Source organism: Colobus angolensis, unplaced genomic scaffold (assembly GCF_000951035.1).
Source record: "Colobus angolensis palliatus isolate OR3802 unplaced genomic scaffold, Cang.pa_1.0 Scaffold85, whole genome shotgun sequence".
Lineage (NCBI taxonomy): Eukaryota > Metazoa > Chordata > Mammalia > Primates > Cercopithecidae > Colobus > Colobus angolensis.
The window spans coordinates 3,769,093-3,784,889 of record NW_012122376.1 but is presented as its reverse complement, the minus strand read 5'-3'; the positions used below and the strand labels follow the sequence as shown (position 1 = coordinate 3,784,889).

Genomic DNA, 15,797 nt, shown 5'->3' with positions numbered 1-15,797 from the left:
AGAATTGCAAGGCCAGTGTGGTTTAAGAGGAGTAAGCAACAGGGAAAGAGGGTAGGCGGCAGTGGAGGGAGGGAGGGAGGTCAGAGAGGATAGGGATGGGGTGGAGGCTTTTTAAAGCTTTGGGTTTTACTCTGGATAGTGTGGTAAGCCAATGGCTAGTTTACCCAGAAGAGGAACATTTGGGGCTCTGGTGCAGTGGCAGGAGCTGGAATACCAGGTATTGTAGATGAAGGGGAGTGAAAGGGTAGTACAGACCAGACAGGGGAGGTGGTGAGAACGTACAAAAACAGCGCTCTTGCAGAAAGCCAGTATTCTTAGAAAAGTATTAGTCTTTTATTCAATATGCTAGTAATTATCATAAAACGTTTATAATCACAACATGAAGAAAAATTCATAGACTGTAACTTGTATAATTTCAGCTTGTACATAATTGACTTAAGTAAACTTACCTTGTCATGTGTTTGAAGCTGTGGCTTGCCAGGATCAGTTTATTAGGACATTTGTTTTTTGTTATTTTATCTAACAGATTACATTCTAGTGTGCTTTTCTCTTTAGTTTTTTTCTGAAAAATTTGCCATTGATGTCTTTTTAAATTTAACCAGAGCAAACTGGACTTTAAACACAAAACTTCCAAGAGATCAAAACCATGTGAAAAGTTGATTGCTTTGGCCTTTTCACGAGTTAGCACACCAGCTGGCAGTTTCTATGTCACATTCCTACCAAGTCTCTGATCTGCTGTATGATTTTTCCCTTTGTCTTCATATTCCTCCAAAAGCTAGGTAATGAGGAACAGCAAGAAAAACTGCTCAGGGAGTGGCTGGACTGCTGTGTGACAGAGGGGGGAGTTCTGGTTGCCATGCAGAAGAGCTCTCGGCGGCGAAATCACCCCCTGGTCACTCAGATGGTAGAAAAATGGCTTGACCGCTACCGACAGATCCGGCCGTGTACATCCCTGTCTGATGGAGAGGAAGATGAGGATGATGAAGATGAATGAAAAAAATATCGAACAGCAGAAGACCAAGGCATCAGATCTGTAATGACCCTAAAGTTAGTGTGGTGCTCCAAGCAGAGTCGACATCATGGAATGAACCAAATCTGGCAGGATCTGCTTGGGGAAGTGCTTTCCTGGACCACACACACCTAATGGAGATAATGCCTCTGCTGCGTGATGGGACAGAGAACTTTAGTTGGACTACAGTTTGTAAAAAAAAAAAAAAAACCCTAATTTTATTAAGACAGAACTTTTTTCCTTTCAAATTGTAAATCTGTCTATAAATGTAACGCATGTGGTTGTGTAAGAAATTGTGTAATAGGAAAAGTTGTACCAGCATCTTCATATTATTGAGAAAATTTTTTCAGCATGGGCACTTAGAAAAAGCACATGGCAAATGGCTCTTTGTTCCTTTAAGATATTATTTCAGTAGAACCTGACATTCTACTTTAACCTTAAAAGATCCGTCTAAGTCTCAGAGATCTGGAAACGTTTTGTACAGATTATCCACACCAAAACACAAAAATAACCTTTTATTTTATTAATAATTTAGTTCCTGTTGTGCCCAATCCAATCAAATCTTTTAGGAACAAACTGCAAGAAAAGCTAAGAATGTTTTAGAGTGAACTAAATATAGACATTGCTTACTTGTTTTGAAGAGGGTTTTGGTTTTGGTTATTGTGTCTTAAGTTTTCTGATATGCCCCCTTTCGATATTTAGATATTTATTTGTTGGGAAGGATACCTTAAAATGAGGTTCTTATTTCCAGATTCTGGGCAGTGGTCTGTGAGTAGTTTTTTTCCTGGATGAAAAGGGAGCAAGCCCACTTGCCACTAAATGGATCGTGTGCAGTTTGCTCACTTGGACTCCATCCACAATGTACGACTCCCACATTGCCATGCCATAGGCCTTCGGGTTCTTCCTCTCATCGCCTCTGCTCTAAGCAAGTCTTGTTAGAAGGGCATGGCATGCCTTTGCTTAGGCAGATTGGGAACACCCATTCACTACAGAATAAAGATTTTAAAAATGCAGTAAGGTGGTAAATGCATTCTATGAAGAATTTCTCAGTGTTTAGTCTGAGAATTTTTGCATGTTGGTTAATTGTGGCCATTCTTATTTAAAGTTAAAATTATAATCTTAGGTAGAAAAACTTTTTTATAAGAAGTATTATTTGACCACTTCAGGTATACATTCAATACTGGGTAAAAATTTCAGACCTATCTCAGGGACACAGAAATACTTGGTGTCCTGATAAGCACTTTCTAGACTATTGATGTGGCCAGGAATTTGGAAAGAAGACACACACACACACACACACACGTATTTTTTTTTCCCTTCCCTGTGATGAAAAGGCTGTGAAAACCTTAAAAGTATTTGCTTGTTTTTTAGTTGATAATGAAATGTGTACAACCTCAAATTTGCTGCCAGAATGATACTAAAAGTAGAAAAATACAAAACTGTCATGTCTTTAGTTCCGCCCCCCCCGAAACTCAGTAAAAAGGTGTTCCCAGGATGAGAAGATCATTTTTGCTGCATGCTATATCTTGCAGGAAAAAATGATTTTTGTAGTATGATTCCGTAGAAACGAATCTTTGGTGTAATGTAAATGCTGCTGTTTCAAGTGGTGAATGTGTTCTTAAAAATGGGCTATATTGTTTGCTTTCATTTTGGCCAATAATTAGTTAATCGAGTTTGTAGAAAATGTTAGCATTCTGACTACTTAGCATCTGTAGTAACTTTTCTCTATGTATAGGGATAATTTTTTAGTGGGCAGAGATGCTGTTGTAGTTGCCTGTTAAGCAAAATCTGCCCTCCCAATTGAAGAAGCCAAAGAGAATTGTTAAGAGGGAAAAGCATGTAGCCACTGCAGCCTGCATTGCAGCCCGGGTTGTCCAGAGAGTATATGCTCCGTACTTAGCTTCTACTGTGTGTTGTGGTCTGGTGAGTGTTGTTTCCTCTGCGCGCTCTATTTATTTATTTATTATCAGTGACCCTGACCACATAGTGTGATAGGTGCAGCATTCTTCCCTGTGGGAAAGAATTAAAGATGGTTCCATTTCCTAGACTACAGACAGGAATGGGGCTCTAAATGGTTTTCATAGACTGGCTGTTAAAGGCCAAAATTTTTGGTAAATCAATGCTGTATTATGCTCTTGAACTATTAAACAGCCATAATTATTGTCCCAAGATAGAATCTAGTCCTTTTTCAAAGATGATACATGGCTAGGTGACAGACTCTGATAAATGATTGACTCTGGATAGTAAGTCACGCCTTCGCTCTGTGGACTTGATGGTTCTTTGCATAGAGCAAACAGAGCATGGCATTTTGTTTTGACCTGTTCTTCCTTGGAGTTAAATTCATATACATGTATATAAATTTTGGTTTGGGCAACCAAGATATAATTAAACAAAACCCAGGTGGGCCATGGACTCAGACCTGCCTTATGTTTTTGACTCTTAGGTTCCTCGTGTCCCAGACTTCTTCACGTATGTGAAGGTAAGATACTCTGTGTGCGCTTGGCCTCCTTTCCACGCATATTTCATAGTCTCTTTGAGAGTGGTTACGAAGATGTTAAACTACCTTTTTGTTTCCTGGGGTGATAGGTCAGTAACTATGAGTGCCGTCTCTCTCCATGTGAACTTGTGTGAATGGACACTTTTATGGTAGAGTTGGGATGGGGCCACCACCTTAAAATGAGTGAGCAGACAAGGCCAGGCAAGCCAAAGGCTTTAAGACACCATGAGTTTTTTGTTTTGTTTTAATGGGAAGGGAAGTATAAGGAAGAGCTCAGAGGGAGTTTGATACCTGGAATTGTTGGACTTAATTGACACTTAGCAGACACTTAGTATAAAGGTTTAATTCTATTTAAAAAGAAGATCCATTAAATCAACTTCAAGTTCTTAACTCATAGGACTATTTTGCAACACTTCTTTGTAAATATTTTGTTAGGTTATTGGCAAAACAGTTTCAAGGTTCACTTCCCTGCCTTGAACCAGGTCCAGGCCATTTTGCTTCGGGGTAAATTAAAATCAGAACTCTTAAGTTGAACAACTTTTTTTTTTTTTTTTTGAATGTAAGACTTAGCTCTAACCCACCATTACATCTTAAGGATGGCATGACTTGATAATGATGGACTTGTGTGAGGTTTTGATTTTTCAATTAAACTTTGTATCACACGAGGTAATTGTCAGCGTTCTTGAGTCTGGTTATGGAATAGGCAGAACCCTGTAGTAACAAGAGTTGGAAACTGGCTAATTGACAATGCAGTTGCCTTAAACATCTCAAGTAGAGAACTTTTACATTAGTGAGATGTACTTGAATTTCAGAACTTAACAAATTTTAATTACTTTTTATTGAAAACTGCACTGAACGCTAAATGTCCACCTTTACAATAAACAAATACAGTAACGGTAACTCACACTAAAACAAAACATACTTCTGATAGCCATTATTTTTCTGTTTGGGACAATTTTAAAGTTTTTCTTTTGTCACAAAAACAGGAATGTACCTATACAAAGGCTCAAAATAGGCCATCTTTTTAAACAAAAAGGCAATGATTCACAAAAGACTATGAGCAGAACATGGAACTAGCTGATACAAATCTAATAGGATTTGTTAAAATCAGTCACATCTAATACATCTGAAGTGTTCTTGTATAAAATATCACGTGAAGAAAAGAAGACTTTATCAATGTCTAAAAAAGTGGGTTTGTTCATAGACAATCTGACAAGTTACCATAAAAAGTGTTTCCTGAGACATAAGGAAATGCAACATTATTCTTCTTGAACCCTTTTAGCTCAAGACTTTCCACTCAATAAAATAGCAGAGGATCTGAAACTGAGAAAATATATTTGAGTACAAACAGCTTGTGAAACTTAATTTTTTTTTTTTTTTTTTGCATCATCAGAGGGTTTTACTGAACTTACAACCAACTTGCCCGCTCAGTATGCAGTTCAGATGTGAGAGACGCTTCTCTGTACAGGAGCCTGTACTGTCTTCAATCCTATGCGTGCAGGTGTCTACCACAGGCAAACAGTTTTCTCCCCATTTTGTAGTAATGTGATTTTCCTATTAGCAAAAAGAGGTCTCCAGGCCCTGTAGACTTAAGGGACTCAAGTCACAGGATGGGGATTTCCTCTTAATATTTTTTATTTTGTTGTTTGAACTCTTGATGCAACATTGTAGAGCAGGGTGTTCAGGACCTGCTGTGCCCAAGGGACTGATAAAGAAAAAAGCTCTATTTATTCCTTGTGATTTGATGCACAGATGAAAAACTTAACACACAATAACAGAAGTTGGTCGTTAATAAATCACATCCTAGTCTTTCAGCGCTTCCGTAAGCAGACGGACGGCATCTGCAGTTTTCTAGCTCTTGTAGTTTTAACACTGCAACATCAATGATGCATAAGTCCAGAATCAGTTACAAAGACCATCAGATTCTTTTTCTCTCAGTTCATCTATTTTTCACTGTCTCTTGGTCCCAAGTGTATCTGAATGATTACCTTCCGGCATTCTCTGCTATTGCTCGTTGGGGTGCTCTCGATTGTCCCCATGTTTTGTGGGCTGGTTGGGAGAGGGCGCTTGGGAAGGATGTGCCACTGTCGGGAGGTTGTGAGTCACTGGGATGCCTCCAGGGATGATCCCTTCCATGGCTGCAGGAAGTCCTCCTGGAGCCACGCCCACGATGCCTGGCGGATATCTAAGGAACACACAGAAATAGGGCCTAGTAAGTTGAGGGCAGAGTTGCCAAGCTTTTGGCTCTTTTCCTACTTCCAGCACTCTGACAGGCAGTTTTGCCAAGCTGTCCAGGCTGGTCTCAAACTCTTGAGCTCAAGTGATTCCGCCCCCCCCCCCCCCCCATAGGCCTCCCAGAGTCCTGGGAATACAGGCTAGAGACACCACACCTGGCTAACAAATTTTTTTTTTCTTTTTTCTTTTGGAGACAGAGTCTCGCCCTGTTGCCAGGCTAGAGTGCAGTGGCGTGAGCAATCTCAGCTCACTGCAACCTCTGCCTCCTGGGTTAAAGTGATTCTCCTGCCTCAGCCTCCTGAGTAGCTGGGACTACAGGTGCCCGCTACCACACCCGGCTAATTTTTGTATTTTTGTTAGAGATGGGGTTTTACCATGTTGGCCAGGATGGTCTCAATCTCCTGACCTCGTGATCCGCCTGCCTCAGCCTCCCAAAGTGCTGGGATTACAGGCGTGAGCCACTGCGTCCGGCCCTGGCTAACAATTTTTATGGGATAGTTTATCCTCCCTATCCCCAAAGCAAGGAGAAGTCTCAAACACTGGCAAGTTAATTTATAAAAACCAGTCCAATGAAAACACGGGGCCACTAATTTTGTAGCTTTTAGATAACAAGATACTAGCCCATACTAATTATGAATGTGGATATACTCTACTGTTTAAACACACTTTGTACAAAATGGACTCCCAAGTGTTCACCAGTTACTTCTGACTGATAAAATGACTTCCCAACAGAGCACAATGGACTTGTAGGGACTGAATGTTTGTCTCCCTCCATCCCCCTAATTCCAGTTCAAATCCCACACCTCCAAGGTGATGACCTTAAGAGGTAAAGCCCTTGGGAAGTGACTGGGTCAGGAAACGAGTGGGTCATGAATGGGATGAGTGCCCTTACAGAAGGGAGTCTGGTTAGTGCTCTGGCCCTCTCTCTGCCATGAGGATGTGGGAAGAAGCTGATGGTCGGCTGCCTGGCCCTCACCAGCACCTGACCATGAAGGCAGCCTCATCTCAGACTTCCAGCCTCCAGAACTGCAAGACTTTTTTTTTTTTTTTTGAGACAGGAGTCTTGCTCTGTCGCCCGGATCTCAGCTCACTGCAAGCTCCGCCTCCCGGGTTTACGCCATTCTCCTGCCTCAGCCTCCGGAGTAGCTGGGACTACAGGCGCCTGCCACCTCGCCCGGCTAGTTTTTTGTATTTTTAGTCGAGACGGGGTTTCACCGTGTTAGCCAGGATGGTCTCGATCTCCTGACCTCGTGATCCGCCCGTCTTGGCCTCCCAAAGTGCTGGGATTACAGGCTTGAGCCACCGCGCCCGGCAAGACATTTCTTTACAAGCCACCCAATCAATGCTACTCAATTATGGCAGCCAGAACTCACTCAACTTTCTAGGCTGGTTGGTTATATACTCCCATGGCCTCAGATGGGAAGTGGTATGCTTGCTGGCTGTTGGCTGGGGGGCCACCTTCCTCAGAACGCCCAGGCTTGGGCTGGTTTTATATTGCAAGCACGAGGTGCCGTGTGAGGACATACTGCATTCACCACCCACAGAACACAGGGTCCTCGGGCAAAGTGGGACTCAGTGTATTCACACAGACTTAGGAGGCAGGGCATAGTTCCCAAACCCTTTATCATCCGGGTAGAGGAGACGTCTCACTGTGGCAGCCACCGCACCTCCCGTTCCTGGCCTGCCATCCTGTCACCACCAGTCAGAAATCCCCAAGATCTTCAGAAGGACTCTGGTCATGAGGGTCCTTTCCAGTCCCTTCCTCAGTGCACATACACTGTTCTAGGGGGCCTAAGAGCCCTGGCTTACGTGAAGGATAAATACGATGGCGACATGAAGAGGTGGGCCCACAACTTCACCCAATAGGGGGATCTGATGCTGTGATGGGCTTGAAAGTACTTGTGAGGGCCAAAAGGATGGGACTGGAGGAAATGTGAAGACAGCCACGTGACCTGCAAGCACCACATAGCTTCTTCAGTGTCGGAGCCTTCATTACACAAACTAAACGCACCCTGGTCATCACTATGGCTACAGCAGGGGGCGTGTGGCAATGTCTGGAACCATTTTCCATCATCATGAGTGGGAGTGGGAGGTGCTACTGGCATCCGGTGGGTAGAGGCCAGGGTTGTTGCTAAATGTCCTAGAATGCACAGGCCAGGCGAATGAAGAGAATGATCGGCCCCAAATGTATTGCCAAGAGCTAGAAACCCTGGTTTAGAGTATGTAAAAATTTTTCTTAAGATTCAAGGCTGCAACTTTATGCATGAAGGGGCTACTGATTTCCTGGGAATCCAGCAATAATGTGGGGGCGGGGGTGGTAGGGGTGGGAGAAAACCGATTCGTGGATGGGAAATACCACAGAAGAAACCACCTCCCTGTGAGGGCTGCTGTCGTTATCCCACTCTGCATTCCCGAAGACGGCTCGTTTCTGGGCTGACCCAAACTACAGGCATCATTCTTAGCATGTGGACAAGGTCATTATCCCGAGTTGATTGTACCTTCACTGGCCAGAATGCCTTCCGTGGACGTAACATTCAAATTAGAAAACGAACTTGCTCACAGACCTGTGCACTTGAACATCTTATCTATATAAGCCTTTCTCTTTGAGAAGCCTTTTTTTTTTTTTGGTGGTTGGGGGAGCGGGAGGCGGGGTTATCTCACTCTGTGGCCCAGGCTGGAGGGCAGTGGGTGATCTCGGCTCACTGCAATCTCCACCTCCCAGGTTCAAGCAACTCTCCCTCTCAGCCTCCCTGGCAGCTGAGATTACAGGTGTGCGCCACCATGCGTGGCCGAGAAGCCTTTTGGTTCTAAGATGGCTTTAGAATGAGAGGCAGTTCCTAGCACCTGTGGTCAATCACGTGTGACCGAACCCACTCCCTTTTAAAATAGGAGCTTCTGTTCCATGAAATGAGGCATTGGAAGACCTGAGGGGCCAGTGCACACAGTTCCTGCTGAGAAGGCCAATTGCTGTGGCCCTGCTGTAGCATCTGCGGGAGGTAAGCGTCCCACCAAGTTTGGGCTTCTCTCCCTGGCCCCGGGGTGTGGTGCTCACAGGCTGGGATACAGTCAGTTCCTCTTCTCACCTGTATGTGGCACCATTGAGCTCAGGATGAATTGCTTGCTGGTCTATTACTGACCAAGGCGCTGATGTGACAAAGAATTCCTTGTTCACACAGTTTCTTAAGCTTTCTGGGATGCGACCTAGGGTAAGATGATTAAAATATCATATTATTTGTACAAATCACAAGAAGTTTAACATTACGTAAACCTGTAGCTGCTTATGTGGGGAAATAAGCATTTGTAAAAACGTAAAACATCCAAAGGCCCGAGTGCTTGAGCTCTTCAACACTGACCTTCAGCCTGTCTGCCCCGCCCGAACCCCTGAGTTTATGTCTGGGCCTAATGGGAATGGTTCCCTCTCTGAAGTTTAGTTCAGGGCTTACATAAATAAGCAGGGCCCAAGTCATATAAATTTGGTGCTAAAAGTGAATTCTACCTGTGGAGAGCCACCTGTAGCCAGCAGGATGGGAGCCGGCTGGACTGTGGAGCTCAGGCTGCCCTTGGCAGGCCAGAGGCACAGAGGCGCTCACCTGTGATGGCTCGGCGGATCTCCGTGGCAGCTGCCTCCCTCATCTCCAGTGATGCCTGCTCGCTGTACCAGGCAGTGTGCGGAGTGCAGATGAGATTCGGTGCATCTTTCAACGGACCCTGAGCAAAGCTGGAAAAATGTAGAGAAAAGAGTAAGTGGGAAACGCTGCATACTCTCTCTGCCCTCCTCAGCACGAGGGAGCTCTTGGCCATAGATAGCGTGGATACAGGAACATCCGTGATGGTATTTTATGAAGGCTGGGTTGAATGTAATTATCAAAATTCTGTAAGAACTGTAATTGGTAGATCAAAAAGTCCAATTCTATTGAACGCTTGTCCTGCTCTAATCCAGGGCAGAGATGATGCCTGTCTGTCTAAAGACCAGAACCACCGCCACCACCACCAATTTTCTGCCTCTCCTTTCCCGGATGACCTTTGGGAAACTTCCAGTCCGTTTACAATTAGAATACAGCACAATCCTTAGAAAAACAGAGGCTGTAAACGTCATCTCTGCAGTTTCCTGCCCAGGGACCTGTTTGGGAAAAGGGCCTCAAGTTCAAAGTGTGAGGGGCAGGTGTGGAGTTGGGCCCTGTGGGCTCCTGGTAGGCAGCTAGGGCAACACGCACCTAAAGGGCTCCGACTCATGCACGTCGAGGGCTGCCCCTCGTATCCTGCCCTCCTTGAGGGCTTGTGCTAAGGCTTTCTCGTCCACCAGGCCACCACGGGCTGCGTTCACAAGGAATGCTCCCTGCCTCATCTGTGGAAGGAAAGAAAAGCTGGTTACAGGCACACTGGCACGGTGGAAGCCTCGTGTACCAAGGTTTACAGAAGAAAGCTGCAAGCCAGGAGTTTTGTTGGTGTAAGTGGTTTAATGTGTGTGCTGCAGTTTGAGGGAAAGGAGTGGGAAGTTTTGGTGATGGCTGGAAGCCAGGGCCGTTTCTGCTGATCCTGAGAGGAAGCAACACGGTGGAAAGGCTGGACTGTGCCGAGCTGCGGGCCTCTTGGAAGGCTCTGGGAAGCCTGTGAAGCTGGGTCCTGGCTAGCGCCTGTCCGTCTCTGCTTAGCCTGGCTCAGCCGAGGAAGGGGCTTCACCTGACTTGTCTCTGGGGTGTTGCAGGGTCTCTTCCCTGCTCAAGTGTATCCAGAAACCATCTCCCTTGCCCTCCATGTCCCTCTTGTGCCCACAAGCAAGTGCTACCACCTTTCGACAGAAGCTTCCATGGCATCTATTTTCAAATTACCTGCTTTATGGTAAAGTCATTGATGAGGTGGTGGTTATGTTCGTTGAGATTGCAGTGCAAGGAGACGCAGTCGCTCTGATACAGCAAATCCTGCAGGGTGTAGACCCTCTGCACGCCCAGGGACCGCTCGATCCCATCCTGCAAGTAGGGGTCATAAAATATGACGCTGAATCCAAAGGCCTTGGCTCGAACTGCAACCGCCTGCCCCGTGCGACCTGTACAGAAACAGAGCGTGCAGGTGAGTCCCCAGCCTGCGCCCCAGCGCTGCCACCTCCATTGCGTCTGAGCCAAGTCCGGGCTTGCCATCCCTGCTGGTAGCTGCTGCCGGAGAAACCGCGTGCCCAAAGCTTAGGCCTGAGTCGAGCACTGCCCGCGAGGGGCCACCAAGGCCGACGTGGGACAGGTGAGGACCGCAGTGCTTGCTGCTTATATTGGCCACAGCAGGATTTTTGTTAAAAACAAAACAACCCTTCCTTGTTACTGACATTTTCAAACACAATTAGAGTGTTCTGACAAGCCCACATGCCCCTCCCATCACCACCCATGTCCTCCGTCCCCACTCCTGTCCACACTTCTTGTGTGCACTGCAGGCTTCGTAACATGAGCTTTGTGTTTGAAAAACTTGCTCGCAACATAACAGGGAGTGATGTCCTGCCTCTTCATCACTGGGCTCGCTCTTGCAAAGGGTGACATGAACACAATGGCTCCCTGCAGGCCGGCCTGAGTGCAGACTGGCCACGTGCTGCTGTGTTCTGGGCGGGAGGCAGGGCAGGTGACCATCAGGCCTGGACCTGTCCCACTGGTGGGGCCTCGTGCCATCTGCAAGTATGCAGCCTGGGCCTCCCGCCAGCTGTGTCACAGGATGAGGAGGTGTCTCCCACTCCCCAACAGCTGTCATTTCCTAAACCCATGCGGTCCCCTCGATAGCACCTCCAGCTTCCCAGAGCAATTGTCAGCATTTTCAAAACAAAATGGTTAGTGTTGATGCTCGACTGGGTTCTCCTGGAGATCACAGAAAGAATCTTTAAAGCCATGGTTCCAAGGTGCAGGCGGGAGAAAGACAAAGATGCGCATTTCTGAGCAGGCAGCCCGTGTTCCAGGGGTACCTCAATGCTGGATGGCTCCTCCTCCTGCAGCAGCTCCATCTAACTGACGGCCTGGCTAGGACAACTGCCATAGTTAGAACAAAGGTTGAATAAGGCCAGTCTGATCAGGGACAGCTGCAGGGCAACTAGCATAGCAAGGCACGAACCATCACGCCTCCCCTCATCAGTGTCACCCCTTGGAGCAGGCAGTACTGGACGGTGGCAGGGACGGAGTGAGAGATGGCTCTCTGACGCACTGGCAACGTGAGACTGAGGACCCCAGCATGCAACTGCTGTTCCTGCAGCCTCCATCCCCGTTCATGGTGTCTGTGCACGAACATGCATCAGTCAGCGGGGCTCACACACTGCAGATCCAGGGCCTGGAGGGCCTGTGGAACAGCAGCCCAGAGCACCAAGCCCAGATTTCAACCGTGCTGACGGGGGCTGGGTGCTATTTCTTTGTTTTTTTTTTCCCTAAGTTCACAAACCCCTTGAACTTTATCTGAGATTTTCTGACGACCTAATGACTTAATCCTGCTACTGACTTAATCAAAACCCATTCCCTACAGAAGAGACCTACTCCCCCACCACCCCACACCACCTTTTTAAAAGCACAGCTCCCACAGGCTACCTTTCCTTCAGTTTCTGTCCATGCCCCCAGCCCCAGGCTGCCGTCTCTTGGCAGCACCGCCCCACCCGCCTGCTGCACTGAGCCAGCTGGGTCTGGGGGACTCTTGCTCAGTGGAACCCGAGGTCAGCAAAAGCTCTTAGCCCAGGATGGCTGCGGCAGCGACAGTCCTGAAGGCTACAGAGACACCTGGAAAGGGAGCAAGGAGAGACCATGACAGTCCCTGTGCTGGGGACCCAGGGTGGTGGTAGCAGTGGTTAGTGTACAGTTTCGAGAAAACAGGGCGGTGGCTGGGGGCTGAACTGGCCTCCATACACCGAGAGGGTTTTTCAAGTTGAATGACAAGGGCAGAGTCACAGGAACAACCCCGGGAAGAAGTCCCGTAACAGCTGCAGTCAGAAGCCCCTGAAACAAGCACTTCCACAGTGAGGCCCCACCATGCACCCAGGGTACTCATGACTACGTGGCCCCAGGCTCTGCAGCCTGGCCAGAGACCACCGAGGCCCCGAGAGGCTTCAGAGTATACGAAGATGGAGATGGATGAAGCAGCATTTCCGAGCCATGAGGCCCAGTGGGGCCTGGACAGAGGGAGCCTGGTGTTCACACCACCTCTGCCTTTCCAACAAAGTCAAAACATGGTGGGTCCTTTAAAAGATCCCCAGGCTGGGCGCGGTGGCTCAAGCCCGTAATCCCAGCACTTTGGGAGGCCGAGGTGGGTGGATCACGAGGTCAGGAGATCGAGACCATCCTGGCTAACACGGTGAAACCTCATCTCTACTAAAAAAATACAAAAAAAATTAGCCAGGCGTGATGGCAGGCGCCTGTAGTCCCAGCTACTCGGGAGGCTGAGGCAGGAGAATGGCGTGAACCTGGGAGGCGGAGCTTTCAGTGAGCTGAGATCGCGCCACTGCACTATAGCCTGGGTGACAGAGCCAGACTGCCTCAAAAAAAAAAAAAAAAAAGAAAAGATCCCCAGCACCGGGCACTTCAATTCGGACCTCAGGCGAGGCCAGACCCAGGAGATCGTGGCCTGTAGAGGGGACAGAAAGATGTACACTCCCGGGAGCGTCCAGCAACTTCGCTCTCGTTCAAGCAGCACCCCAGGCCCAGAGCAGGGCTTGTGGGGAGAGGAGCATGGGAGCTTCATCCTCGGCGGTGTGCAGCTCCAAGCAGAGGCTGAGCAGCAGCTGGGAGTCTCCCGGAGGCCAGAACATTACTGGCCCCGTGTGCACATGTGCCTTCTTGGGAGTCCCAAAAGGCAGATGCCATGTATCCCACCAAATATCTACTTACAGATTGGGAAACTGAGGCAAAAAGCTCAGGTAATTCCCACAAGGCCACAGAGCTGGTACGTGGTGGTGTTGAGATTCAGTGGCAACGGGCTGAGGTCTCCTGGGTGTGGTGTGGACCCTGATGGTGAGCAGGGTGGGGACCTCCTCGAGCCCCCGTGGAATCAGGCTGCTTACCGCCACCTTCTCCTTGGCACCGGCCCCCCACCACCTTGCTAAAGACCCTCCTGGGGCCTCTCCTCACGTGTCTCCTTTTCCTGGCCCTCTCTCAGGAGAGCTTTCCAAGCCGACAGCCTGACTCTGCCACCCCAACCTGGCATTTGAAGGCCTTCAGGAGTGAGGCCATGCCCATAGTCCAGGTCTCCACTAAACCGCCAACCCCTACTTGAGCCCCAAGCCTGGCTGCTTCTCCACGACACAGCTCCGTACAGCCCCTGCCCTTCACCCCTGCCCAGGGAAATTCAGTGGGCATGGTGCCTTGCCTGCTGCTCCACAGCAGAGAATGCTATCCTGCCAGACACCCCAGACAGCAGCGGACACGCATTCTTCCGGAACCAGCCCAGATCCTGCCTCTGGGGCAAGTTCCCTGATGGGTGTTGACTCTGATCTCCTACCCCATGCGACACAGGGAGGGGGCTGGCCCTGCCTGCCCTGGGGACTCCTCAAGAGCAGGCTGGGGTTGCCTTTCCCGAGGGGTCCCCGCTACGCCAGCCCGCGTCGGAGGGGGCGGGGATGGACGCAGAGGGTGGCACGTACCAAAGCCGATGAGGCCCAGCGTCTCCCCACGGATGCGGGCCGCCCCCGAGGCCACCTCTCGGATCTGTTCCACGCTCTGGACCCGCGTGCCTTCCCGCAGTGCCTGGTACAGCCACGTGTTCCTCCGGTACAGATTGAGGATGTGGCAGACGGTAGAGTCCGCCGTCTCCTCCACGGCTGCAGACGGGATGTTGCACACAGCAATTCCTAAAAGGGACGAGGCCAAGGCCGGAGATGACAAAACCTCAAGATCAGTGGGGAAGCCCCAGGGCTCCCAGCCCGCCCCCCTGACACGGGGTTGTTGGCACGGGGGGAGGCCCATCTTATCATCTAGCAGACGCGGGGCTGGGCACGTGGGGTAGGCCCTCAGGCTCCGATGCTCGGGAGGCTCTAGGCCGAACGTCCGCCCCTCCCTCCCAAGGAGGACTTTTCCTCCAGGACGTGGCTCCCGAACAGCCCAACTCCTATGGCTGATCTCGGGCCTGACTGGCTTCCTCCCGGGCTTGTGCTGAGTCCCAGGAAAGGACCTGGGGTGGCAAGTTAGTGGGCCTAAGACCAGACTCCTCCAAATGGACCCCACTCAGGCTCAAACCCCTCAGGGTCTTCCTCATAGAGCTGGCAGGGGTGACAAAGAATGGCTTTTGGTTTTAAGGTATGCTAACAGTTTGATGCAAAAACCATACGTTTTAAACATACTTGTTCCACCCTCACATGGATGCAAGGGCTGGCCCTGGGACGGAACTGATGACTGAAGCGTGTGTACAGTCATCCTGTACCCTGTGTTCAGCACCCTGCTCCGCTGGGAAGAACTAGACCAGACAGGATGCCCTCCGTGCCCCGTGGAGCAGCCTTCAGGGCCCAGCGTGGTGGCTTGGGGTGAGCCCTCTGGCCCCGTCTGAGCTGCAGAGACCAGGGTCAAGTATCTCCCAGCACGAGGCAACTGTGGCATGGAGAGTTAAGCCAAGTCATAGGCAGAAAGGGCCCCGACATTTACCCTCCACAGCCAGAGGGTGTCTGGGGAAGAATGAATGAATGCCAGATACAACAGGGGTGCAAGGAGGCCGAGGGCCAGGCTGGAAATGGCCCCTCCCTACCACCCAACAGGTGGAGAACCAGACGCCTACTTGCAGCAGAGACCAGAGGGGCCGAGCCAGGGGTGGGGCCCCAGGGGGTGGGCTCAGCAGCCAGCCTGTGGCTGGCTCCCAGTTGAGCTCTCTGAGGAGGGGTGTGGTTATTTGGGCACCATGTCAGCCCAGGTGAAAAGGTTCCCACTGAATCTCAGGTTTGGGACCCCCTAGGAGAGTGCCTCTCCCAACAAGGGTTGCCCAAGGCACCGGGACAGGGCCACCTTTAAGCCAACCCACGATTCCTCTATCTTAAGTCCTGAAGATCGGAGTGGGGACAGCGATCACCAAGGCAGCTTCTTGGGCTCTACTAGACAGGAAACAAGAGCAGTGGGCGCCGCAAAC

The 15,797-nt window shown here is 49.2% G+C and overlaps 2 protein-coding genes across 3 annotated transcripts in view; one reads left to right on the top strand and one right to left on the bottom strand.

Annotated features, from left to right (window-relative positions):
* The window catches only part of ZRANB1 (zinc finger, RAN-binding domain containing 1), a 52,212-nt gene extending 48,791 nt beyond the window's left edge, over positions 1–3,421 (top strand). Inside the window, exon 10 of the mRNA XM_011930202.1 lies at positions 776–3,421. Coding sequence (XP_011785592.1) covers positions 776–994 — 219 coding nt within the window. The 3' untranslated portion in view covers positions 995–3,421. The remainder of the gene's footprint in view (positions 1–775) is intronic.
* An 891-nt stretch (positions 3,422–4,312) lies between these two features.
* The window catches only part of CTBP2 (C-terminal binding protein 2), a 170,056-nt gene continuing 158,571 nt past the window's right edge, over positions 4,313–15,797 (bottom strand). For both annotated transcript variants that reach the window (XM_011930201.1, XM_011930200.1), the window contains 6 exons: positions 14,329–14,535; positions 10,571–10,785; positions 9,956–10,086; positions 9,332–9,459; positions 8,825–8,942; positions 4,313–5,691 (listed from right to left, as the gene is read on the bottom strand). In XM_011930201.1, the coding sequence (XP_011785591.1) occupies positions 5,511–5,691; positions 8,825–8,942; positions 9,332–9,459; positions 9,956–10,086; positions 10,571–10,785; positions 14,329–14,535 (980 nt within the window). In that variant the 3' untranslated portion in view covers positions 4,313–5,510. The remainder of the gene's footprint in view (positions 5,692–8,824; positions 8,943–9,331; positions 9,460–9,955; positions 10,087–10,570; positions 10,786–14,328; positions 14,536–15,797) is intronic.